The sequence below is a fragment of the Gymnodraco acuticeps genome, unplaced genomic scaffold (genome assembly GCF_902827175.1).
Source record: "Gymnodraco acuticeps unplaced genomic scaffold, fGymAcu1.1, whole genome shotgun sequence".
Taxonomy (NCBI): domain Eukaryota; kingdom Metazoa; phylum Chordata; class Actinopteri; order Perciformes; family Bathydraconidae; genus Gymnodraco; species Gymnodraco acuticeps.
The window spans coordinates 1,553,139-1,580,968 of NW_022991187.1; the positions used below are offsets into that span (position 1 = coordinate 1,553,139).

Genomic DNA, 27,830 nt, shown 5'->3' on the forward strand with positions numbered 1-27,830 from the left:
TTTGTGCTTTTCACACTGTTGGTGTTATCATCCTCCGATGCACAAAGGGCTCTGAACATACAGAAGCAAAGGAAACCAGAAGTCTCATGCCATGGCAGCAGATATGTGTACAATATAGATTGTTTTAAGGAAATGCATGTCTGTGGTTTCTACAATCAAAAAAAACAAAACACCTAAGCATTACAAATTTAAATTGGACAATAACAATGCTGCAGGGTGAGCTAAATATTTGCAAGTTAAGTTCAATGAATAGCTAATTGCACAAAATTATAATTATATGACATTAGAAGTTTCCATTGTATACTTTATAACTCGTGGTGTAGGTTATTTTTCTTTCACCAGCAAGTCTTTGCAAAATCAAAGGATTTATTTGCTATTTTTAGAATTTGATGTTTTTGCTCCAAAACAAAATTGTCTGCGGCGGCTCGTCTGTGCTAGTCTATGCAAGCCACGACTGATAACATTTCCTGTCTTACTTTTTGTCCAGTAGGCACCAAGCTGCTATAACACAGCCTGGCATGCAGACTGGGCTTTTATAATGAGTATTTATTCCCTCGCGTACATTGTACTCAGGTTCCAGTCTAAATAGTATCCCTTTCCCTGTATGTATGCTGTTGGTTCTTTTGCAGCTGCTTCATCTAAAACCCAGGCCTCTCCTGGCTGCAATAAACCACCTCAGTCCTTTCAGAGAGGTTTCCCCCTTTAACTCGCTTTGTTTCCAAACCGGTGATGGACGTGGCAGCATTCTTTTACATCCCTGTTGCAATAGTTTCAAATGGATGTGTTGAAGTTGGGGAATAAAGCGCACAGTGCTCAGGGGAGGAGTGAGAGGAAGCAGGAAACTCAAAAGCTTGGCTGTGACCACCATGCCATGGTTGATCAGCTCCATTACAGCACTATAGAGCCAGAGTTTGGCCCCTAGCAGTCTTTGCTTTACCCCCAGACTGCTGGGTGGCACTGATCCATCGACTCCAAAATAAGACGATTACAGATCTACGCTGCACTGGGTAGAGAAGTAGTCTGTAGCTGTGTTGTAAAATATTGTGGTTACTTTGTGGTGATGACTGGAAGCTGTAGGAGGCTGGCAGTTCTAGATAAATGACTATCCTGTAGGTCTTGCACTTAAAAACAAAACAAGTCACACTGATATGCTAGTTTACGCAAGAAGAGCATCGAATGGGCCGTGCCGCTGTTGCAATGTTTTTGAAGATGACAAGGCAAAGTCACAAATAAAGATGTTAATATTTTTATAATTATGAGGTTTGGTGGATAGGAATTTAATGCAAACTTGACTCAGTGTGAGGACTTTCATTGAAAGACTACGTTTAACAGGAAAAAAGACGAACTTCCTGTTGAGACTTCATAGAATGAGCCTGTGGTATGTTGAGTGGTGAGTTGAGTAATTTCGTTTTCATGTCTGTGTTGAGTTGTACATCATAGGCTTTGGTGGAGAGTAACATTTGAGTAGCCTATTTACATTTTCAGCTACTTCACTTGTACTTCACTACTTTTCAGAAGTAAAGTGTCTGATCCACTTCATTTATTTGGCATCTTTACTGACCATTCAGAATGATAATACAAATATATATAAATGATTAAATGAACCCGTGGTGAAATTCACTAGCTACCCAACAGTGTGTATAGTACAAGATTAACCTCTCTTTTACCAGCTGTAATATACAGGTTACAGGTTATAATTGAAGTAGAATATAATACAATATAAATGAATGCTGTGATATTAGTTATGTTAAGCTAAGTAGATCATTTGAAACACAGGCCAACATACAAGTTTGTAGGCCTATGCCAAAAAAAAAGTCATATAAAACCATTCTCTGATATGGTCTGTTGGCAGCATGTGAATACTAACAAACTACATTTTGAGACCATATACTTTTATAAATAGAACCTTGAATGCAGGACTTTCACTTGTAAAAGTAAAGCACTACACTTTGGTATTTATACTTTTACTTAAGTAAACCACCTAAATACCTCCACCTCTGATTGTAGGCTACAATTGGGTATTTTACTACATCTACCAAGTCATTATTGTAGTAGAATACTAGTTTCTATAGCATCTCATTGTGGGATTTTACACAATCGTATCAGTTGTTGTAGAATAAATCAATAGGGGTTTATGTTGACACAATTGGTTACGTTGAGTAGATCGTTTGGAATAAAGACCAACACACACGTTTCATGGTAATCAATAAACTTGGGATAATCTTCAGAGGGATTTATACTTTGAAGCAGAGCTAAGGGGTTATAAAACTAATAGGAAGACTATAATGGACTATGTAAAAGAAAGGGGCGGAGCACCGTATAAGCAGCGCTGCCTGCCTGTCTGCTCTGCCCGGTTATCTGAGGGTTGTGAAGGCGGCAGCAGATGCGTCTCCATGCTGCTTTAAGTCCGCTAAGAAGCCACTAGTCCAATTAACTGAGGGGTGGCGGACATAAACGCATGCAGGCTATTCAACTCTCCAACGACGATGGATATGAGCGCCTCTCCGGCACATGACGACTTGAAACGACTGACTGCCATAACAAAACAAGTTGGACCAGAAACGACTCAGTATTTTCAGTGATGTACTTTGAGCGGTGGTAGTCTCGGTTTCTGGGCTCAAACATTAAGCCTTTATAAGCTCCTGCAGAGTTGTGTTGTAAGGCCTGCGTCACACGGAGTTTCCTCGCTGTTTGTGGAGCAGTCTCGGTAACATGGAAACATACGCTGATGTGCTGCTTGTCACCGCAAATGTCGGCTCACTCTTTGACAATGTAAGTATAATAACAATTAAACCACGCTAAAGTCCTGTCAGAGGATTATACTTGATGCTGATAGTGGAATAATGAGGAAACAGGAGTAAAGTTTTACATTTAAGGCTCACCTTACATTTTCGGTATAAGGATGTAACAGGTCTTCATGACGCGTTACTTAATCCAACACATAGCCTGTTTTATACTGTGAAGTACTCAGCCGTGTTTATCTTCTCTGGCTGTCACTAACATGTGCGCAATATCCCCTGTGGTTACTTCAATAAAAGCCACAACAGTTGTCTATGGTTAATATTAAACGTGGGATGTGAAAGTTTCATGCTTCATGTTTTCAGCCCTCATGTGACCTTCTCCTTGTTGTTGCATTGCAATCTGTGATCACTCTGCAGGGCAAGCCATGAAAAACAGATGACAATATTCACCTAATGTTTGACCTTGGAAAAAAATGAAACCAAGCCTATGTAACGTGTTTACAATCATTGCCTAATTTCAGGGTTATAAAGGCCTCTTGTACATACTGAATATCATGTATTTTGATGCCTGTAGGTATGACAATAAGTGTAATAATTCAAAACCAGGGGTCACATTTCATAGTATGAAAAACAACCTTGCATGTTGATGATCTAATTCCTCAATCAATTATGTTTTACAATATTTATTTCTTCATTCTGAGACATGTTTTTTGTTTTTTGTCAGTGTGGCTGCTGCATATCTTGGCTAGGACATTTTTGGGTTAAATACAAGTTTAACCCACGCAAAATCCAACCTGTCATTTTGCTGATACAGACCTAAAATGTGGGCCTAATCGGAGTTCACATAACTTGGTCTTTTGTTCCCCCAATCATCCCTAAAATGATCATGCCATTCAGTGTTTTAGGTTTGTGCCCCAAAGCAGTTGTTATCCAGATATTCTAAAATGGTACGCTTTTATTAAACCCCCCCTTCTATATTTATATTAAAATGTAGTCCTCTGTTGACCCTTCTCCATATTCATCATGGCCCTTTACAACTGTATTACTGTATGTGCAGTTAATCGCTGTTGAAAACCACTGCTTATGACGTTCATTCAGGAAGAGTCTGTGTTACTCAACAGTTAGTTTCCTTATCATACTGTTTGGCTTTTACATCATCGGCTCCAGCGTTATCACTATATTTTCTATATATCTTGCATACTTATTTAAACTATAGTTCATAGTCTAGTCTTGACTGTTTGTATCTTTACCTATCTAGACGACTTTTCCGAATGTATCTTCACTCTTGGTGGATTCAGTTTGGGCCTTTGTCAGCCCAGACATCACTTTTGGACTCTGCAGGGAGGAGGGCTCGTACACTCATGGAAATTTGGCTCAGGACCATGTTTCCGGTTGCCAAATCTGTCTCTAATGAAAACACGTTATATGCTATTGTGGGAGATATGTAAACAGATGAATATCTCCCCCAGGGGACTTGCGCTTTTTCTACTGGTTTAGGCCCCCGTATTTCCATAAACACTCCTAAACGTTCACCAAGCCTTCGGGATAAGAGCAAGACCTTAAGCACATCACAGGATAAATCCCCCTGCTTTACTGGAGCCGTGTGTCCCGTCAGAGTTAAGCCAGTGGGACAGACAACTATTTATTTATGTAGCCCCTTTCATACAAACACGCAAGCCAAAGGGTTTGAATAACAATAATCAAGAAAAACAATAAAATGTAATCAATCAGAAATACAAAAACAATAAATGGATAGAACATATCTAACGAAAACAATTATGAAAAGATTTAAATGTAAGGCGTAATCAGTACCCCAAATGAAAGCCAGGTTAAATACTTTTCCCTGTAAAAGTATAGAAAGTGCTTGTATTTCTAATATCCATAGACAGTGAATTTCAAGGTTTAGTGGCATAAACACAGAAAGCACTCCTTGGTACTTTTGTTGGACAGATAAGGAACATTAAAAAGCAAATTGGTGGAGGCCATCAGTGATCTGGCTGGAGCATACAATTAGAAAACATCTCAGATGGTTTACTTCTACTCTGTGCTACCAGCAACATTGCAATGGCCCACCAAAGCAGTATCCTGGAGATTTAACCTATTGTTCCTTGCGAGCTTGATTAATGACTGTATAGACTCAGCTGCAGTGAAAAGACGTTATTTAAACAAAATCTCGCTGTATACATACCAATGGTGTCAGACAAGTTATATAATGTAACAGGAGATCAGTTGTTGGAACATTTTCTATTGCCAAAGACACATTTCGTCCATGTTTCGTTAACAAAGCATAAACTAAATCACCATGCTGGATTCATTAAGGCTAAAAGTCTTTTGGAGTAGAGTTGCTGTGGTTTCACATAAGGCTTCTCTCATTCAAAGAGCCCAGTCTCGCTGCCTGCCTCAGTGCTGCTAGTTTTACAAAGAGACATTACGATGTTCAGTTCTTTAAATTATTCACTTTCACCTCCTCCTTTTATTACTTTATACATAATCTTATCTTCAGTTAGGTCTGGGCAATATGGAGTATATCAAATGTGACAATATGTTTGACCTAAAACCACACTATGGATATTGTGTTGATATTGTAGGGGTGACTATTTATGCTTTCACAGGATATTTACAGAAGGAGAATTTATGAAAGTATTGTCAGTCATATGGATTTATTGACTAGGTATGTGATGGTAAATAATAGCACAGCTAATACAGTCTGGTTAATTCAGAACATAACATCACATTACTTTTGTGCAGCTTTGAAAACCAATAATTAAATCAGTCAAATGTTATTTATATCGCCCAATATCACAAATAATTGTTTCGGGGGCTTTACAACGTTACCAGCATACAACACTTGGACCCAAGTAACGTAGAAGGAAAACAATTCCCAAAGAAAGCCCACAATTAACGGGAAAAATAGAAGGAACTTCATGGAGAGCAACAGAGGAGCGATCCCTCTAAGGACAGAAAGACGTGTTAAAGATATCATGTGTATATATTAAAAAAGACTATAAAATTACAACATAGACAATCAAACTGAGAAAAATGATAATGTGAACGAATAAAATAAAGATGGATCCAGGAGGATATCAAAAATCTACCCGGTGCCGCCAAAAACAGCACTTAGATATCCAAAATCTAAGACAATATCTAGTCTTATATCCCAATATGTATCGACAGGCCTAATATTGAGTGTAAATGCTGTATGGACATCATCTCTAAAGCATATGTTACAGTTCTAGCTGAATGACTCATGGTCAGAGTTGTGTTTGTGTCCAGAGCGTGCTCTGCCATGCAAATCTGTTCTCTATGCAAAGCCATTTCTAAGCCAGTATGAATACACCTGGCGTCGCAGAAGGTTACACAATAAACTGGAAAAGTGGGTGTGTGGGAAAGGAAATATGATTATAGCACTCTATGAGCTTTTATTTGAACTTTTACTGGATTTGTTTTCAATTGAATGAATGCTTATGGTCCACAAAAACAGAAAAAGATAGAGGATTATCTGGGATGAGAATCTAGAAGCTTGCATGTAGGAGGAAATATTTCTCACACCCATTTGTACTTTCACAAATCAATTTAATAATTTCACAGCAAGGCAAAATGTTGCAGCTACAATACTGAACGGGCAATAGTCTGCTAAGTTAGCCCCTTCCCTGTTTGACAGAGCTCATTGTGTAAGATGTGTCCTTATTCATGTTTAATAATATACTCAGTATTGCCATGTAACATAAAACTCACCACCAGAGGCAGTTTGGACGGTTGCCAGATTACTACAGGTGCAGCTACACCTGTCTACTTCCTGGAAAACACATCCATTGGAAACGCAGGATGATATTTCCACACAATCTTTATTGTGTGTCTGTTTCCTTTAATGTCACTTCCTGAATTCCACTTTAACTGTTTGTCTGTTATCTGCTCCCATGTCCTTTAAAGGCCAGAAGCCAATACAATTAAAATAAAACAATTAGTGTTTCTTTATGTCCCATGTGAATGGAGTAATACTAAACTACCTCATTGTATGTGCTTAAAGTGAGCGTTAATAGTTAAAGCTTCTCTTATAAATGTTAATGTATTAAAGAATGTTAAATAAATGTGCATATTGTTAATAGAGTTGCTCAGATTGACAAACCCAATTATTGCATTTACTGTATACTGATGTCTCCAAAAAAAACAAGCAGGTTTAATATTTCATTTGAAACATTTTCTGAAAGACAGATTTCACGCTTTTGATGTTTTTCCTCTTTGTTTTATAGCTTGGTGAAATTCAAAATGAATGGTTGCGAGAATTGTATAAGGTAAGTTTGGGAAGCCTGGCTCTTGCATTTAAACATTTAGTATGTCCACCCATCACTGGTATTGTCTCGTATTTGTCTCTTACATTTTATGGACAGTCTTTTACATTCAAAATACAGATATGTTAGTGGAATATGGCATCATTACGTTTACAACACTCACACAACAGTTACCTATTAAACAGGAAATGTTTATTAGCACTGATAGCACATCCAGATTTGAAGTTCCACATGACCCCTAGAGGACAGTTCACTTCATCCTGTGATACGCAGTGTTGACCCCTTCCCTCTCCATGCTTCTGTAATGTAAAACCTGCAGACTAACACGTGTCTCTGTTTCAGACGATCCACAGCCACAAGCCGCAGTTCATCGCCCTGCACTTCCAGGAGGTGGGAGGGAAGGACTACATGGCCAACATGGGACACGCCGAGAACTTCTTTTGGTAGGACTAATGTGAATTAGTATTCACATCTTTGACTGAAGTAAACTTATATAACACAGTCAAAGATAATTGAAGTCCTGAACTCATAACCGTTTTTAAAGAGGCCTTATTATGCTTTTTGGGGTTGTCCCTTTCCTGTTGTGTGTTATATAGGTTTGTGTGCATGTAAATGGTCTGCAAGGGCTAAAATCCCAAAGTTCAACCCAGAGGGAGTTTCTATCCCATACTTTGTTTGTGCATAAATGTTCATAAAAAAGTAACTTATGCTGTCGGACAAATGTATTGGGGTTCAAAGTACAATATTTGTCTCTGGGATGGAAACCTTTCCAGCAAAGTCATGTTTTTCCACCATAAGGAAGAAAGTCGTTTGAATCATACGGCTGCCAGTACCAATTATTGTTGACGTATTCATTTCTACATTTATCAGTTCATCTTTTAGTCTGTTAAAAAACTGAAAAAAGGTTTCCCAAATCGATACCTCTGTTGTTCTTGGTCTGTTCCAGGATCATTGAATCGAGCGAGGAAATGAAAGACTATGACAGGGTCTGCATCTATGTTGACAACCAGTTCCAAACAGAAGACAGTTTCACGGTAAGAAAAACCCAATCTGTTCAGAGTAGTTCATACGGGCCGCCACATGATGGAGTCCTCCTCCATGTTAGTGGTTAGCGCTATGTGCAGCTGTTATGTTCTCTCTGACAAGCAGGAGCTGATTTCTGGTCATCACGTTAGGTGGAGAGGAGCATCGGAACATTTATTTGACCATATTACAACATTGAACAAGTGAACTTTAAAGGTCCCCTGTTATACTGTTTTTCATCAATATATTACAGCTCTCAGATATATACAAACATGTCTCTGAAGTGTTTGGCTCCAAACACCAAACAGATCATTGCAGCATTACCCATAATCCCCTCTGTTTCAGCCCTGTTTCAAAAGTGCTGATTCTCTGTCTGTTACTTTAGATGAAAATAAGTAGCCCCTCCCCACGCCCCTCTGAGAGACATTTGGTTACAAAGAACACAATGGTGCTCTAGGAGGAGATTCAGGTGATAAGGGGGGGGGGGGGGTTACCTTGGTTGCTGATTGGCTAACGGTTACACAAGCCAAACAATCGTGATGACATCATAAAGTGGCCAAAATCTGATCAGCTCATTTTCAGACAGGTTTTTATAGAAATGGATCAGGACAAAAAGAGAGAGAATCTTTGTTCCTGAAACTTTCAGAGTCTCTTTCCACAGAGGGGACACACGTTGATGTAGAAGAGACGATTTTGCATAAAGGTGACCTATAGGTAACCTTTAAGATTGATCAAGATGGATTGAATTTGAACATGGATTAATTATATTCTGTATGTATACTATTTGAGAAAGTAATTAGATCTATTATTTTTGCTGAAGAAAAGGGGATACATTTGAGTGACTTGTGATTATGTCTCAATCTTAAATCGGAACACAACTCATAAGTGGATATTTTTATAAAGTGAGAAGGCTTTGACAGGATGTTTTGATCCTGTTTCCCATTGCTGATGAAGACAAGCTACATACAGGGTTCTTACACCTTTTCCAAAGTCAAATTCAAGCACCTTTCAAGCATTTTCAAGGTGCATTTTCCAGCTTTTCAAGCATTTTACAGCTATTGTAAATTACATATTTATATACACATTATTTCCCTACCTCACATTAAATCAGATGATCTTTATGCTATAAACAACCAAATGTGTGTTTCGTGATAGCCTTCTACACGAGGATGAAAAATTAAAGAAAAGAAAACTAAGTTTAATATTTCAAAATGTGTGATCTGTCGTAGACTGGGCCTCCCATATAACCTGTCTGAGCCAATATAAAACAATCAGCCAAATAACTTTTCAATACATTATTGATTACTATTTTTGAGGTACTTTTAGGTTGGCAGTAAACAAAAGTCAGAGGTAAATGGTGTACTTTCACTCCTCTACATGTATTTAATACATTTAGTTACTTTATAGATGTGGATGAATGATGTGAAATATAATCAAGTGTTAAATCTTTAGTTCCACCTGGAGTAAATCCACCAGCTACCCTGCAGTATACAAAGTCCTTCAAACTAGCTGCACCTTTACCAGCTTTGAGAACACTTTAAGGATCAATCATTATAAAACATATCATATATTATTCTGAAATGGACCGATCTGCACAACGACTACTTTTACTGTCGCTACTTTAACTATATTTGGATGAGAATACTTTTCTACTTTCACTTGAGGAACATTTATTTGAATGCAGGACTTTTACTGTGACAGAGTATTCCTACACTCTGGTACTTCTACTTTTACTAAGTACACGATCTGAGTACTTATAACTTCACTACAAGATCTGAGTACTTATACTTTTACTCAAGTACAATATCTGAGTACTTATTCCACCTCTGGTAGCGTATTAGTCTGAATTGTAGCCACAAAATCACGCAGAGCTGCATAAAAATAGACTCACACTGGTAACAAGTGGAAAATAATATTTACAAATGTGTACAATGATTTGTAGGTAATGCTGACTACTCAAGACACCTGACTTCTTCAAAGGAAGACTGTGTTCATTCTACAATTACATGGGATTAAAGCAACATGTAGTTTTACTTGTATAATACTTCAATTGTATATAAAAGACAGTTTGTTTTCATCTGTTTTCAAATAAACAAAGTATTGGCTTTCAGAATATTAAACTTGTTTCAGCAAATTCAGATGATAAATACAACTTTGAAGCTTCGGCATAATTACAAGCAGAGAACGGACTAATGTAACATCACAGCAAGCATAACAACAGCCGGTGTTTCTTGTAAGTGTTTCCCCGGGAAACAAACGCAAAAATACACAAACACACTCTCGAGCTTCCCCCAGACCAGTAATACAAACGAAAATGTGTCTTCGGGTCAATGTGACTGATTTCGATAGAGCAAGTCACATTTGGTTTAGGCACGAAACATACTACCAGTAGAAATACATTGCTTTCAAAATCGCTCTGTGTCGAATCAATAGATTATATTTCGTGACTATAACACGAAATGCCGTGAGTGCTTCATCCTCTGAACACCACAGGATGGCGACTGTAACGCACATAACATAGGTTACGCTCCTCTGAAATGATTGTCCCCTGCAATTATTATTATCCCTCAATCGAGTTCGCTATTCAGCTCGCTAACGTTAGCTTAAACAAACGTAACATGCAAAGTTAGCCTAATCTAAAATGCTCTTCTACGGCGTACCTTTCATGTGGCTCGTCAGCGCAGACTCTCGCATCGATATTTTTGCAAACCTTACAGGAGGCTACTCGTGGGCTTGACCCTCGTCTTAGCCATGGCTTGTATTTGTCTTCTGCTAGCCAACGCTCGTTGAAACTGCAACCTCCTGGCACACAGTCATCTATCACTCTCATCAGAATGCCCAGGTCACACGTAACACAAACACTTGCAGGTCGCGCGCATAGCGCGGGAAGGCCGCAGAGGAGCTGTTTTATGTAGAAGCAAAGCAATTATTTTTCTTTTAATCTAAAAAGCGAACTATTCAGTCAGACAGCAATTTATTGTAAAAGTAAAGCATTTACATTTTCAAGCACTTTATCTCAATTTCAAGCACCATTCCCAAAATTCAAGCACTTTCCCAACCTTGAAAACACCACGTCAAATTTCAAGCATTTTCAAGGATTTCAAGCACCCGTACGAAACCCTGTACATAGTTCAAATGTTCCATTATCTGAAGGATCAGGTCCGACTCGTCGTACATTGTATTTTGTGTGTGAGTGTAAACAGGCTCCTCCTTGTTTGCATCTCATCACAAAACAGATCAGTGAAGCAATGCTAAGTTAAGGACCTACTGTATCGAACTTGAGCTGAGATTACAGGTAAAGATTGTATCAGTGTTTTTGTTTCAGAGGGGACCTTTGACCTAAAGGAAGCCTTTAAGACCAAGATGATTTAATACCAATCCCTTCTAATACCATCTCATTAGCCACAAATACAATGTGTACATGACCTTACTTTATAAGATGTCGAAATTATTAGTATTGTAAGGGAAACTTCTGCAGCAATAGAGAGTCAGGACATAGAGAGACACGAGGAGAGTTGGAGCTTTGATGTCAAACACTGATAGTTTATTACAAGTCAACGGCCGGAGAATTCATATCACAAGTCACAGCAGCAAAGATCAAATCAAGTTTTATTTATACAGCACATTTATAAACGATTTTTGGTCGAGCCAAAGTGCTGTACATATAATAAAAATAGCCTACAGTAGAGACACTTTACAGCAAATACAACAGCACAGATTGTTCAGAATATCAGTATGAGAAAAACGACACCCTCTGTCCTTAGACCCTCACATCGTACAAGGAAAAACTTCCAGAGAAAACCCACAGTTTAAAGGGAACATGGGAGAAACCTCAGGGAGAGCAACAGAGGAGGGATCCCTCTCCCAGGACGGACAGACGTGCAATAGATGCCGTGTGTAAATCGAAGAGATAATACATTTTACAGCATATAGACCGAATGTAGGAAATGCATGTGTCTGTAATAAGAAGATGAATCCACGAGGATGTCAGCTACAATCCTGTGGAAGCCATCAGGGAAGCAGCATGACGAGACCCCAGGCAGGACCACAGAGACAGGTTCAGCCACGACCCGAAGTCCACGACTTAATCCAGAACTCAGGATAGAGGATCCAAGACACAGGACTACAGCAAGAGGATCAGCCTCGACTCCGGATCCCGGCGTAGATATAGATACAAAACAAGAAAAAAGATTTGGCTGGGTTAATCGGAACAAGAGAATACACAGACACAGACAGAGAGGGAAAAGGTCATTGGATAAAAGTTATTCTTGATAACCCTCTAGAACAGGGGTCTCCAACACGTCGATGCCGCAGCTTTTCAGTAGCTCGCCGCTCGATTATCGATTATAGTGTAGTAACGTTGCTTCTTGATTTTTCGGCCGCGGCCGGACAATAAAGTGTTTTTATTTTAGAATTGTTTCTGTCACACACATATAAAATTGGTCCGTGACGCAGAGATCAAGGAGCAGATGTGACAGCGGCACAGCGACACCACACATGGAGCAGTCTGCTTTATCCAGCAGCACCAGTCCAGAACCAACGGCAGAATGACCCGCTCTGAATCAGTCCGGGTCGCTGCGGCTCAGAGACACACAGGGAGGGATTTGTGTTTTTGAAAAATACTCGTTATCGTCATGTCAGGTTTTTGTTGGATTCAATCAAGTCTTGGATTGCAGAGTATGAATGTCCTCTTGCTATTTTCAGTTGATAAATACGTGTGTAAAGTTTGTGAAGGCAGGAGGAAAGCTTCCGCAATCACCGTCTCCTCTCCGTTCATCCAAACCCCGCCCCCTCCTGAGAAATAACTAATATTAAGAGTGACAGGCTGATAGTGACCTGATAGAAACTTTATTAATCACTGATTGAGATGATGAAGCTAACTTAATCTCATACATTCATGGGATTTATGCAACAGTAAGACAGAGAATGTAAGTGTGCACCCACATGCACTATTTTTGTTTTTATAATGCTGTTGTAAATACTCCTGTTGTCTGCTGTGTTCAGACTTAAGTCATGTGTGTGATGCCTCATTCAGGACATTCAGTGTCCTTTTTTTAACAGCAGACCGTTGCTAGAAGCTGCAGCTAGACTGCAGAAGTATTAGTTTTTTGTTTTTGAGGATGGAAAAATGTCACACACAGATATAGGGAGGCTAGACCTATACAATTGATTAATTATGGTTTATAATTTAATGTCAAGACGAAGAAGAAGAACATATGGCTGCACTGTTCAGTGTCAATCCTGTGGAGATGGAGATCGAGGTTATAAATCTCCAAAATAATGTTCAGCTGAAGTCTCAGCAAAACATTTCTGGAGCCTTGTAGACCCAGAAAACTATAAGAACATTCACCAAGCAGCACTGAAAATGTCTGCTTTATTTGGCTCTACATCCCTTTGTGAAGCAGCTTTTTCTGGCATGAATGTCATCTAAATACAGAACAAGACCGACTGATGAACATGTAAATGGAGTGAACCTAAGTGGGTACACTCCAGCATACGGACTCCATGCAGCGCCAGTCATCTCACTAACTGTAAAAACGAGTGAATGCACTTATTTTACACATGCCATAAGATGCTTGTAAGGTGGTGATTAAGGCGATGTATTTATTATGTGGGCCATAATAAGAAGTGAAAACATTGTATTTTTCTCTTGGACATTTATGTGAATCTTCAGTGATGTACTTACTATGTTGTCCATATTAATATGTGAGAAATTGTCGTTTTCTTGGACCTTGATGTGAAGTTAAGATTTTAGATAAGCTTTAGGTATTGCAATTTCACACAAAAGTAGCTTAATTCAACTGATGAGTGCTATGTGAATAAATGTAAGCGATGCGATGCAAGTAGCTCTTGGCCACTTTCATTTTTTCAAAGTAGCTCTCAGGTGGAGAAAGGTTGGAGACCCCTGCTCTAGAAAGATCTCATGAACTTCCCCACTCAATCTATCAAGACCCGAGCAGTTCTATTAGATATAGGATAAGAAACAGAGAAAGGTTCTGACTGCACGGGTGGGTTGTCATGTCAATTCTGATCAGTCTATCTCTCGATAGACCTTTAACTAGTTTACAGAGAGTTAATGAGCATATTGAGGGAGGCGAAACATCTGTGGAGCTTAGAAAGCCAGCGTTCCCACAGTCGTAAACCATTTCGTGACCGAGAGTTGAACTGGTTTATCAAGATAGCTGGAGCCTCCCATTCCTTAAGAGAGATAACAGAGCCAGGGTTTGGTCGTAAACGTCAACAGCCAAGGTTACATATCTTAGGAGTAAGGAAGAATTATTCTTTGACACTTAGGAATAAGGAAGAATTATTCTCTAACAAGTATTAGTAGAAAAGTATAATTAGTGAGATTAAATTTCTATTCAGTGTGCTCATAACAACAGAAAATAAAAACTTTGATATTATGTCAACAAGTTTTTATTGAGAAGACTATGCTCGGATGTATTGATCAAACTAATAAGTCTGTCTAAGGTTTTAAATTTGTGATGAAGATAAGAGAACGAGGTGAAATGTCATCGATGGTATCGGGTCAGATTTGTCCTACTTTTTAAATGATGCGTGTGCTTGTGTGTGGGTAAACAGATTCCTCCTTGTTTTTGCATCATGTCACATCAAAGATAAAGATCATGTCAAACCTTTTTCGTGTCAGTGAGGACATGCATTCATTTTTAAAACGTTTCCGTGTTACCAAATGAACCTGGGGACCTTTTCCTATTTGTATTCATACAGCAGAAATGTTCAATAAGGAGTCCAGAAAATGTTTGTGGTGTTTCTAGACTACAGGAAGGCCTGTTGTGTTTCCTTTTGTGAAGACCTACGCTGCTGGTTCCTGGTTATGAATGAATCTATATCCATTAATCATGTGTCCTTGTTGTTAAAGTGTGTTTGTGTTTACTCGTCTGGGTTTCTCCTTCATCAAGGCTCACTGCACATCTCGGATATGAGCAAACCAGAGCCCTTTGTACTGTGAGGCAAATACATCTCAAAGATATGGCATGAAACAATGTGAAGTGGTTACACACAGACATAAGAGATGCACTTAAAGACAGTTTTGTTAAGTGACTGCCCCTACCTGCACGGATGAAGTGAGCCCTGGTCCGCTGCAGTGCATGCTGGGATGTTGTGAAAGCCATTTCCTGCTTCAAACTTCTTCTTTTTGTGACCTCAAACAGCACAAGCAAGTTCTCAGTCTTCTCTCTGGAATCAAACTGTTTTCAGAGTTTCTCCTTGTCAGCATTAGTTTGCCTGAAATTCTGCCCTGGTTGAAAAAGGGGCTGAGTATTTCTTAAACTATTAACCCTTACTCCTCCCATGTGATACCCCCACACTGGACGTCTGACAGTAGGGGTCAGCGGCTGCATCTGTAGACTGAAGGTGTGTGAAGTAAAAAGGCCAGGTGTGCGGGGGGGGGGGGACAGGCCAAAGTCAATACATTTAACTCTAGATTAAAATTATTGATCCCAGCCCATTTGTGCACGATAAATAAAGAGTGAGGGGGGAGTGGGAGACAGCTGGGACTAAGTTTCCCCACGTTGAGTGTTTGCACCCTCCACGTTTGCCCTGAGAGGGTTGCAGCCCCCCCCCACCTCTCCTGATGCCTCATTCTTCATTTCGGCGGTGCCCACCTGCCATTGATTTTCAATTTGTTTTCCCCCTGGCTGCGGATCATCAGTTCATAAGGCTGAGAGAGAGTTTGGGGGGTTCTCCTTTCAGATGGGCTGCGCAGCAGACTGGGGCCCGACCTTTGCATGCATTCAGCTACAATGGTTGTTTTGATAAAAAATCACTTGTAAGTCAATATTTTTTTATTAAACTGTGCACAACCTGATTTGATGAATGTGTGATGTGTGTGTGTGGTGTGTGTGTGTGTGTGTGTGGTGTGTGCTGTGTGTGTTGTGGTGGTGTGTGTGTTGTGTGGTGTGTGTGTGTGTGTGTGTGTGTGTGTGTGTGGTGTGTTGTGTGTGTGCTGTGTGTGTGTGTGTGTGCTGTGTGTGTGTGTGTGTGTGTGTGGCGTGTGTTGTGTGTGTGTGTGTGTGTGTGTGTGTGTGTGTGTGTGTGTGTGTGTGTGTGCTGTGTGTGGTTGTGTGTGTGTGTGTGTGTGTGGTGGTGTGTGTGTGTTGTGTGTGTGTTAGCATTACTATACTTGTGGGGATCTAAATCTGTTTACACAGTCACGTGTGGGGACTCGCCTCCCTCATGGGGACAAAATGGAGATCCCCATGAGGGGAATCATTAATTTTAGGGTGAAGACTTGGTTAGGGTTAGGCATGTGTTGGTTAAGGTTAGGATAAGTCTCCAGGAAATGCATGTAAGTCAATGTAATGTCCCCTGAAGTGATGTATACATGGTGTGTGTGTGTGAAAATGACCAAAACAACTTTTTTTTTTATTGAATATTCTTCATTCTGCTTTTCAAAAAGTTCTGTATTTGGAGTCTCAAAGTATTTATATTACAGGTTTATAGTAAAGAATGTATAATAAAAAATGTGCACAGTCATCATCAATTTGATGGATACAGTGATTCCTCTTTTATTTGCTCCATATAATTAAACACAATCAAAGCACAAACATAACACATAAAAAAACCAAGACAAGGCAAGCGGGGTTTTCTATATTAAGAAAAAAGGAAAATTCAGCAGGGAGTTTCCCGAGGCGTATTCAAGCTAAGGAAGGGAATTATATCACGTACACTTTTGCCAAATTTCTCAAATGTATTCTCCTTATGCCTCACAGAGAAGGGATTGTTTCCATGTAAATTATATAATATATAATCTCATACCAGTCAGTTTAAGTTAACAACCTTATCAGATTGTTCAAATAACAGCCCTAGTTTTGACAAGTTGCTCACTAATTGCCGCTCACTGGAGCCGATCACGGAGACACTTCCATTTTATTAAATGAGGAGGACTTGGCACCGAAGATAAATGATCTCTTCAGGGAGAGATCTCTCATGCTCTGGCTGGGTGTTTTTTAGGGGGGGGGGTTTGCACATCGGTCCGTCACGCCCCCGAGCCCTCGGAGCGCTGATTTTTCTTCGGCCCCCAGTCAGCGCTGGCAGACAGCAGGTCTACTGCTTAATACCTTTAAATTGTTTTAATTTTCTGTCTTTATTGATCTCTCAGGGCGTGATTAATCAGATCAGTGGAGCAGGCAGTTAGTACATTAAAAACGGTCAGCCTCACGTCACGGATGATTTGGTGCTAAAGTGTGTGTGTATGAGAGAGTGTGGGGGGGGGGGGGGGGGGGCAGTTTGTGGACGTGTTGTGCAGTTCACTTTCAACGTCTCTATTCTTTAAAGTTTCATGCGTCTTTGGGAGAGTAACAATATACTGTGTCGCAGTGGATGGTTCAATACGAGGCTCACATGATGGGGAAATGAACAATTCGATTCATCATCAGAGGTTGAGCTCAGATGATGATTTAGATGATGAGGTTTTACTGTCGATCGCTGATGTGAAGCCGCTGCTAATGGCCCAGACAGAGCTCAAATGTCCCATTTTAAAACTTTAAAAAAATGTTTTATCAAGTGCAGATGGGGGTGCAGTATTTAAATTGGCACATTTCCAGGCATGTTTGCAGAATTTAATATTTCAAAATGTAGCTTTTGGGGATTTTCTTTTGTTCTGTTGCAGTAGGTGTTTGACATGAAACATGTTATTTCCGTATACATTTCTTAAATTCCTATCACAACTTGATCATGTGTGTAAAGTTTATGATTAACCTAAAACCACTTTACTTATCATACAGACCTCATTACACTTGTGTTCCTTCTGTGTTTCTCTCCACAGGCTTTGGGCAGCATGTACTTCATCCACAAGACACTGAAAAACATCCAACAGTATGATTTTAATGGTAAAAAGTTTATATTGCTATTACTCTCCCCTGGAAAGAAAGATGATTTAAGCTCCCACCATAAAGCACTCCCTTATGTTTTGGTAATGGCTCATAATTGGCTCTTACTTCAAATAAACAGCAATAAAAATAAAGGGCAATATTGCATATGATTCAAATGATTATGGTCATCTTTTTAATATCAGGAGTTTCAGGACATTTCTCAAGTGTTTAACGACAGTTTGATCGCTAACTCCTCCTGGTCAGATATTTGCAAAGAACCTGCATTTAAAGTGGAGCTGTTATTTTCCTGCTGCATAGTCCAGTCACGTTAGGCGTGAAAAAGCTCCTCAGAAAAGCTTATGGAAGAACCATAAACATCCCGCAGCTGCCACTCGCTGTGTGGCCCAATCCGATTGTTGTCCACCAAACACAGTCTAATGGCCCGCTTATAGATCCCCTCATCACGTATGCCGCTCTGATGAGGTTAACACCAGTTTATTGATTGCCGTTTGCATGTTTTCTCACTCTTTTACATGTCACCCCTCTAACAGTTAAGGATTTCAAAGCAGTGTCGGGACAGAGCAAGCACGTGGGCTCTCTGGACGGGGTCAGCACAGTGGAGAAAAGAAAAATTCCCAAAGAATTTCTGGCCTGATGTGAGTATGTATGCATTAATGTGCATGCCTATATTTGTGTGTGTGTTGGTGTGGGGAGGGGTACGTGAGGGCCAAAGGGAGATGTCACGACAGATGAGTCTACTGGGGCTGCCGCTCTGACAGGGAGATGAGACAAATTATGTGGAAGAATCAATGATTATCAGTTTGGCCCTTCACAGACACGGCTCGCTGCTGCTTAGTGACTCACTCTCATTTGTCTCTGTTGCAGTTCAAGTGGTCCAGGAAGGGCTTCATGAGGACCCGCTGGATCATACACAACCAGTACGTACCCTGCACCAATCTCACCTCGATTAGAAAAAAACATAATCTGCCCCGGATTTATATCACTTTCACTTTTGGTTGTTTTTTTGACTGTTGTGAAATCCAGTTATGCCTGCCCTGATGCCAACTGGCATTCATGTAAGCTTTACAGGTTTGCTTTGCTCAAATAGCTTTGAAAACTAGTTTGTTAAATAAAGAGTAAGCTCCCAGTAACAACAAATACTAAAATAAACCAAAGTCTATTCGGTTTCCCTTTCTGTTCCACCTGAGTGTTAACAGAACTGCCAATCCTTTACCTGACTTTTGATATTGACAACACAATTCCACTGAACTCACACCTTACTTTGAGATGTACAAACTCTGCTTCTACAATACATTTTTTCAGAGCAACATTTTCAGTTTAATCAATAATACCAGAGCTTTTTAGCTTCTTAAAGGTTTGTTTGGTTGTACAACCACAATTTGAACTGAGATCTGAACACATACATGATCTCAGAGCTGCAGCAGGGGCTAATACTGTCTCCCATTACCTCTATCACTATATTACATTACATGTCACTTGTTAGACGCTTTTCTCCAAAGCGACTTACATACTCAGTACTGTGGACATTCCCCACAGGAGCAACTTGGGGTGAAGTGTCTCAGGGACACAACGACATGCTGACTGCAGTGGGGTTTGAACTGTATCTGCCTGTGTTGTCCCCTGTGGATTTATTAACTAAATATTTTGTTATTATTTATTCAGTTTGGCAAAGTAATTGTCCACTTGATCGAAACAGAGCCATGGTGTCCTGCTGCTAACCCACACAGGCTACATTTTACAGAACACAATTTTATATAATGACAGAAGCAAGGAATATATTTGTATAGTGTCTGTTCTGAAAACCATTGGAATTATGTAAATAAAAGCTAAATATAGCTCTGAAATGAACATGATGAATGGCCCCGTGCTGCTGCTACAGCTGCATGTGTTCTCTGGGAACAATAGACTCTATCTGCTCTGCTGAGTTGTCACCTGGGGGGGGGGAACAAAGGCAGGCCACAATCAGTGTGCAACAAGATCAGGCTGTAAGTCAACAAAGCTCTTTTGTTGGATGCAAATTAATTGTTTTGCAATGATTGCCAAAAAAAAAAAGGAGCGGACGTTTCAACAAAAGAAAAACGTGTTTGTAGACTCAGCATTAACATGAGAGCAGCAACTGATAAAAGAGCTACCCATGATGAGTGACACCCGTGCACACACACACACACCTTTCAGATGTCAGGTGTTATAAAATTGTTTCCTGTTTCCTCTCTCTGCCTATCACCATATTCTGTCTGTGTGTTTTACAGAGGTCTGGACCTGGTTAATGTCCACCTGTTCCACGATGCCTCCAACCTCATTGCCTGCAAATCCAGTCCCTCCATTTACTCGGCCAACCGCAAAAACGCTCTCAGATATGTCATCAACAGGTCGGATACCCAGGCGCAAATTATGCAATGGCTTTTCCCACCTGGCAAAACACTGTTCCTATAAAGTGACAAAAAAACCACCTACAAGACATTGTATTTACTGTTTTGTAACTGCTTTGTCTTTTATATATAGAAACACACACACTAATACACTTCTCACAATCAACTTTCCTTTTATCTTTCTTATTGTGCATTTTAAAATGATTTCGGTATATGTTTCATGAGCCCAGTGGGTTTTCTGCCTCCTTCTGCACTGTATATTGTTTGTTATCTGTTACTCCCTCTATGAAGGGAATGGGTTTTCCCACAGATTTGGCTAAGATCATCATGTAAACAAGATATTTCAGGAATGTACATGAACTCTGACCCTTGAATGCACTGTTCTGAAATGATTGCACACACAGCCAGGTTTTTTATGGATACATCTTTGTGATTCCTGGCTTCTATTTCCTTCCAGGATATCAGACAGCCGGTACACTCCTCTGCCTTTCTTCCTGTTTGGAGATTTTAACTTCCGTCTGGATGCACTTAGTCTGGTGCAGGTATGTGACAGCATTTCTCCTGAAGGAATTGAGGAAGTGCATCACTTTGGCCTTTTGACATAAACCCTTCCTTTGTGTTTCTGTGAGCAGTATCTTTCCACTTCAGCAGATGTGCAAACAGTGAAGAAGGACAGCAGTAACGAAGTAGAGAAGATCATCTGCGAAGAAAAAGACAACGACCACCAGGTGATTAATGCAGTTTTATCAAGAAAACAATATTGTTTTCTGTGCTTCCTTTCCTATACCTAGTTTTATTCCACCCACAGGTGCTGCTCCACATTGAGGACAAGCTGTTTGCCTACCTGCACCAGGCGGTTTTCAGGGAGGACAACGGCAGAGCGGTGAGAAATCTCTCAACGTTGACCCACACTGATCCGGTCAGCTGCCCCACAGTCTCAGACAAACTATGCTGTGACTCCGACCTACTCTACTACAGGCTGCTTAGCAACAATCTGACATGTCTTCACATATTTTAGATTAGACCCTATCAGCGGATACACAATCCTTAGAATGACATTACAGCAAATACACTAGCTGTGGATTAAACAGAAGTGCGATAACTGTGACAGTAAACTGGGTTTTCCGCACGCACTTAAGTCTTACTCACTCACGTCACACTTGATTTTAATGGGTTCCTGTCGAGCTAATCAGAAATGGCTTCTATCCCTCAGCTCTTGAAGTATGACAAAGAAGTCTCAGTCTTTCATGATGTTATTCGGGAAGAGGACATCGAGTTTCCACCCAGGTAACCCAGCTAAATGCTGCAGACATACAGTATAAAAACTCTAACATATGTTGTTATTCCCCTAAATTCACTGTGTGTGTGTGTGTGTGTGTGTGTGTGTGTGTGTGTGTGTGTGTGTGTGTGTGTGTGTGTGTGTGTGTGTGTGTGTGTGTGTGTGTGTGTGTGGTGTGTGTGGTGTGGTGTGATGTGTGTGTGTGTGTGTGTGTGTGTGTGTGGTGTGTGTGTGTGTGGTGTGTGTGTGTGTGGTGTGGTGTGTGTGTGTGTGTGTGTGTGTGTGTGTGTGTGTGTGTCTCCCTCCCAGCTACCCATACAGTGAAGAGTACACTAAACCGACCCGGTACATGAACACTCGCTGCCCGGCCTGGTGTGATCGCATCCTCCTGTCACACACTGCCCAGGAATTCATCCACAGGGTCAGTACATGCCAGACCCGGCACCAGAACAAATCTAAAGGGAGGGCATATGATTTTCATGGGAGGGCACACAAAACCGCCACGTGCTGCGGGCCTGCGGCACAATATATATCAAACAGCAAGGCCAACAGCAGTGCGCAAAGACGCACACTTATCGCAAACATACACAAATAAAGGGCAACATAGCAACCACTTTGAAACATTGTGTGCGTGGCAGCACAGACACTGGTAAATCACGAGCAAGGCACACTGGTTACGGATGGCAGCTTCCTCATCGCTGCACTCGGAGAGAAATAGTAGAGACGGAGACGATGAACTGTTTAGCCCGCCTTGGGCATGGTTAATTTTCCTATGCACTGCACTCGGACATGCTGTGGAGTGAATCGAGTCACCTCTGAGAGGGAGTTGGTTGACAGCTAAAAAAGCTATAATATCAACGACAGCTGACACGTAATAACGGCTCCGTGCAGCTGATCTGCACCAAAGTACTCATTTCCTTATTTGTTTCCTCGCGTATCTGTCTCTCTCTCCACACACTCTCACATAAAATGTGTTCTTTTGATGCTTTTTAAGTCTGTAATGCGTGTTTCCAGTCGCAAAAACCTTTGACAGTAAAAGCCGCACGTATTGACTTTAAACTGTCTACAGGGGAAACAAAAGGCTGCGTCTGCTTTTAACGGATCTTCAAGCCATGGTCTGTTGTGTACCATGCAGCGGCAAAAGTGCGCTTCTTTCCTGAAAACAATCTCCCTGGATAACGATCCAGTTTCACCTGCTTGGGTTTATTAACCCCAAGATCATCGCTAACTAAGCCCCGGGGTTTGCCGAGGTCAAGCTTGTGACATTAAGGCGTGCTGCTGCAACGGAAGGTGCAGGGTCGCCAGCAGCACCATCGGCTGCAGTTCTTTCATCGCTATTTCGTTTTAATAAATCCTTAGACATTTTAAGCCAATTTTTTATGTCCATTTTGTAATTCAAACAGAAATGGGAGTCTACAGAATGCACAATAAACAAATCCAGAATAGGCGGCAGAGTGTGACGCTGTGATTGGTCTAAATGGGGACGAATCACAAATCACAACACATGCATTTATTTGACGTAGCCTGCGATTTTTTTTTTTTAGTTCTGACATCACATACATCGTAGCATAAAAGTTCACAGTTTATTTATAAATAAAAAAATAAAATATATATATTTTTTAATTTTTATAAATAATAAAAAACGTGTTTATTGGGGGAGGGCAGGAATGTCAAATGGGAGGGCCTGGCCCTCCCTGGCCCTCCCACGGCGCCGGGCATGGTACATGCTACTATCATAAAGCTGATATTCTTAACCTTCTGCATTGTAGCTCTCCTGGCTACCCCACACCATGTACAGGATATATTCTTGGTATAAGTAAGGCTTATATATTATACACAATTTGATACAATATTGCAACTTTTTAATCGTTTCTTGTTCTCACGTTATACAGTGGCTTCTGGGCCGATATTCTCACATGGCTAGTGAGTTTATTACAAGAATAATGTCATTTATTGTAAAAGATAAGCGTTGACATGTTCGTATCTTCGAAAACCCTGCGCCTCTTAGTGATGCAATGTTTGTCAAGCTTTTCGCAGGCTACGCAATAATAACAGTGACAGATTTGGCACTCAAAATTGATAGTCATTTTCATGACGATGACTCCTGTATTTTAGACAATAAAAGACAAAAACAAGTCTCTTATTTTAGCTGGTGACCATCGATTGTGACCATTTGGCTGAATTTAGTGTCGCCAACAGACTATCACCTGCAAATAGCTAGCTAGCAAGCTAATTAAGCTAAAATTAGCTTTATGAGTTGGTTGAAAATTACCGTCAGGAGACTCACGACGCAGAGACTATAAAATGACCAGAGTGTCAATAAAATATATAATTTATGACCCACTCAAAGTGTGTGGTGCTATATGTATTTGCAGAGATCATGCACCCTATCTGCATGTTCTTATTTTGCTTAGTTTGGAATATTTGATGGGGTAAATCTCTATTAAAATGTATACTGGTTGCTTGACCGGAAGCTTGCATCCAAGAGGAAGCTATCATGTCTGACCAAGTGCTGAAAGGACTCAAATATAGTCAGGAGGAACCACAAACGAACAAAACCTCTGCTGTTGACTTTCATCTGAAGGCAACTGTGAAAAGTTCTTTAATCAACTACAACATACGAATCCTACTCATTCTGCCCTAAGTCACAGATGTAAGCTCCAGTGTTGAAGTCACATTTTATTTCCTTTATCACTAAAAGTTCATTCCTGTTTTTAGGGAGATGACGGAGACAAGAGCCTCGTTTACGACACAGTGGGTCCTAATGTCTGTATGGGAGACCATAAGGTAACAGTTTAAATAGCTTCTCCAGTATATTGTACTTTTTCTGTTCTACATGTGGAGTAACTCTGCTGTGTTCTTCTTGTAGCCGGTTTTCTTGTTCTTCTCACTGAAGACGAATGACCATTGACTGCGATCCTTCTCAATGGTAAGTGCCAGTGAGTGTGTTTCTATACTATACAGCATGTGGAGGTGTATGTAGGTCTATGTGGTGATTCCAGAGGGGGGGGATTCAGTGTGTGAGAGCGATCACAGTAATCTCGCTGCGCTCCCCAGAGGGCCGTAACCCAGTCTGGCCCACAGGAGTCGGGATATGAACTAAGATGAAGTGCCTGCGGGACACGAGCGCTGCTTTGTGTCCAGGCAGTCGGACCACAGGCCATCAGCACCTCTCACTGATCTATGTGTATTGAATCCTCTGCTGTGTCACTGTGGCCACACACTAAGTGCATCGCTGGCCCGCTTTTCATTAATTACCATCTGGATGGTCGGCTGGAGAGACATGCATTGTGCCGGACAGCGTATTGGCATTTTTACGGTCATGATTTTGTTTTGCTGCCGTTTAAATGTATTTATTTTAGGGATGGACTGCTTTTTCATGAGGATCCCTCTTCAGAAGGCTGCAAAATAATGAGTCCACGCAATGAAGCTGCAACCAGCGCGCATTATCTTTTGTGTTTGGGAGACAAGTTAATTCCAGTGAAACAAATTCTCTGTATTTCTCAGGCTACGTTTACCCAGTAAAGAGAGACATTACGGTGCATAACATGTTAAATGTTACATCTTGGATTTCAAATAAATTAAGAAGTTTCAGAATAACATCGTTTGTGATCACATGGGATTGGTACGCATCATTTCCACAGAAAGCTTTAAATACATTTTTCATTTGGGAATAACTTGGAATTACTAACAATAATTATATAATAAGTAAGAGTCTTATAATCATAATCAGCACGTTACTTTATCTCCTCCCACTTTATCCTTCACGTGCACTGTGATATAGGGAAAAAAGAATTTCCACATTATTTGGATAAAGTCCCATAACTGTGTGTGTGTGTGTGTGTGTGTGTGTGTGTGTGTGTGTGTGTGTGTGTGTGTGTGTGTGTGTGTGTGTGTGTGTGTGTGTGTGTGTGTGTGTGTGTGTGTGTGGTGTTGTGTGTGTGTGTGTGTGTGTGTGTGTGTGTGTGTGTGTGTGTGTGTGTGTGTGTGTGTGTGTGTGTGTGTGTGTGTGGGTGTGGGTGTGTGTGTGTGTGTCCTCTTTCCTCTCAGCTCTGCCACAGTATCAGTACAATGGTTACCAGCCACAAACACACTCACAGCCAGCAGCGGGTCTCAACTCTGAAATTCCCCGCTGTGAAAACCCCGTCGTCTCATCACTGGAGTCTCACTAAAGACTGTCTCACTGCCACATACTGTCGACCTCAGCTCCAGAGCCACAAGCCCTGATTAATCTGCAGCTGGGATGGATTTCTCATGCAGATTATCACCTCACTCTCTTGAATGCAAAGTGTCACAAAATATATTCCATGACGTGTTATTAAGCAGATGCTTTTATCCAAAGCGACTTGCATACTCTTCAACTTTGCAGTCATGCCTACAGGAGCACATTGGGGTTAGGTTTCTCGCCCAAGGACACTTCAGCATGTTGACTGCAGGTGTTGGGATCGAAACTCTGACCCTCTGATTTGTAGATTACCACATTAAGCCCCACTAAGCCCCTGCTTCCTCTGATGATGTAAAGACTGCAGTGTGTAATTGTTAACCAACTATTTACTGTACATGTATGTGTATGCAAACATTCCTCCTTATTTTAACAAAAAATGCCATTTTCTTACAGGCAGCGTCCGACAAACCCCAGCAAAGGCATCAGAGATGTTCCCATACCTCATTGGCCATTTAGCAGACAGGTCACTTTTTCAGGTCATGACTTTTTTAAATGAGTTGTTCATGTAGCTAATCAGAATCCAGTGTCAAGAAACAAATCATTTTGTAGCTAAACATTACACCAACATTATTATAAGGCTCTAATATTAGTATAACTTAATACATGTGGGTTCTTTTTTATCAAGATTTGGATCTGTATGCTTTTATTTTATGCCATTTCTAGATCACGTTTTCTTTTTAAATGTTATTTACTACATCTGTAAGTAGATTGTATCCCTCTTGTAGACACAGTTGAGGAATTCTGCTATGTCAGTTCACTGATGACGTGTTTGGTCTGATGCCCTTTTTAGATTAAACATAATCTATGAAGGTATCTTACATTGTATTCATTTTTCTTAGCTACTTTCTCACAGTGACTTTATTCATGTCACATACTGTATCTCTTAACTGAGTCACTTCCAGATCTGGTTTTGTGTTAAATCTAACAATGACACTTTCTAGGCATCAAGATTATGTTTTGAATGCAGGAGTAGGAGCTGAATTGATTACCACATCACAACAGTATGTGTTTCACCCTGTTGAATTTAAAGGTACATTATTCGTACCAATTAGATTTTAGCAATCCTCACTCAGAGAAGGTTTTGCTAATGCAGACATCTTCTCCTCCCTCTTCGGGTTGGCATCAAAATTATTCCATTGCCAAAACAATTATAATGTAGGCCTCCCATATTTACTCGCAAATGTTCCTAAAGATGCCCTATTATGCTTTTGGGGGTTTTCCCTCTCCTGTAGTGTGTTGTAGTTTTTGTGCATGTGTGGTAAATACTCTGTCAACTCTAAATCCCAAAGTTTCCCATAATAGGGCCCCTTTAAGGGTTGTGGATGCATCAATACCACAGATTCACTTGAACTTCACAAAATCCTGTATACATACAGTACATATTCACGCGTGCACCCACACACAACACAGAAGGCACTGTTTGCTTTTGGATTGATTTTGTTTAGTTGAATCATATAGTCTTAAACTGTAGCATCAGTGCTGTATAATATTGTTGATGTGTGAAATGCTAGAATGTTTGACCTGGTTTTAATAATGACTAATTGAATTTAAAATAAGTTTGCTGATTGTTACTTCCATCCATCTTCTTACACGTTGTCTGAAGCTAATCCCAGCTGACATGTATTTTATTGTGTGTTTTGTGATTCTTACACAGCTTGGTGAAACAATATATACGTCATTACTTGATCATATCAATGTTGGTCTGTCAGTCATGCTTGCACAGTGGGACTGAAGCCTTGCCTAACAAGATTAAGTTAATAATCAGTGATGCCAATGTTTGTGTAGATTCAAGAGTGTGTTGGTGACAATCTTGTAGCAGTTCACTGTTTTCATTAAAAGGCCAGTATTACCTTTAGATTAACTCTGGTAACACTACAGCATTGTCATATTTCACTTTTTCAATAAAATATTACCCTCATAAAGGCTGCATTGTGTTGTATTTGCTTTAAGAAACTGTACATGCAGCCATTGTTGCAACACATTTAGATTTTGATACAGTCATCGCTTAATCATTCATAATAGTCACACCTCTGCAGGAAATGCTGGTAAA

General features: G+C 40.3%; 1 protein-coding gene across 1 annotated transcript; it reads left to right on the plus strand.

Moving 5' to 3' along the window:
• Nucleotides 1-95: 95 nt before the first annotated feature.
• inpp5l (inositol polyphosphate-5-phosphatase L) lies at nucleotides 96-27,702 on the plus strand. Its single transcript, XM_034238161.1, is given in 17 exon segments — nucleotides 96-2,772; nucleotides 6,992-7,033; nucleotides 7,373-7,473; nucleotides 7,977-8,064; nucleotides 17,841-17,904; nucleotides 18,438-18,508; nucleotides 18,510-18,542; nucleotides 18,772-18,824; nucleotides 20,157-20,276; nucleotides 20,734-20,818; nucleotides 20,909-21,004; nucleotides 21,085-21,159; nucleotides 21,490-21,563; nucleotides 21,865-21,976; nucleotides 24,274-24,342; nucleotides 24,425-24,484; nucleotides 25,606-27,702. Coding segments are annotated over 16 exon segments (1,185 nt in total). The 5' UTR covers nucleotides 96-2,712; the 3' UTR covers nucleotides 24,467-24,484; nucleotides 25,606-27,702.
• The last annotated feature ends 128 nt before the right edge of the window (nucleotides 27,703-27,830 follow it).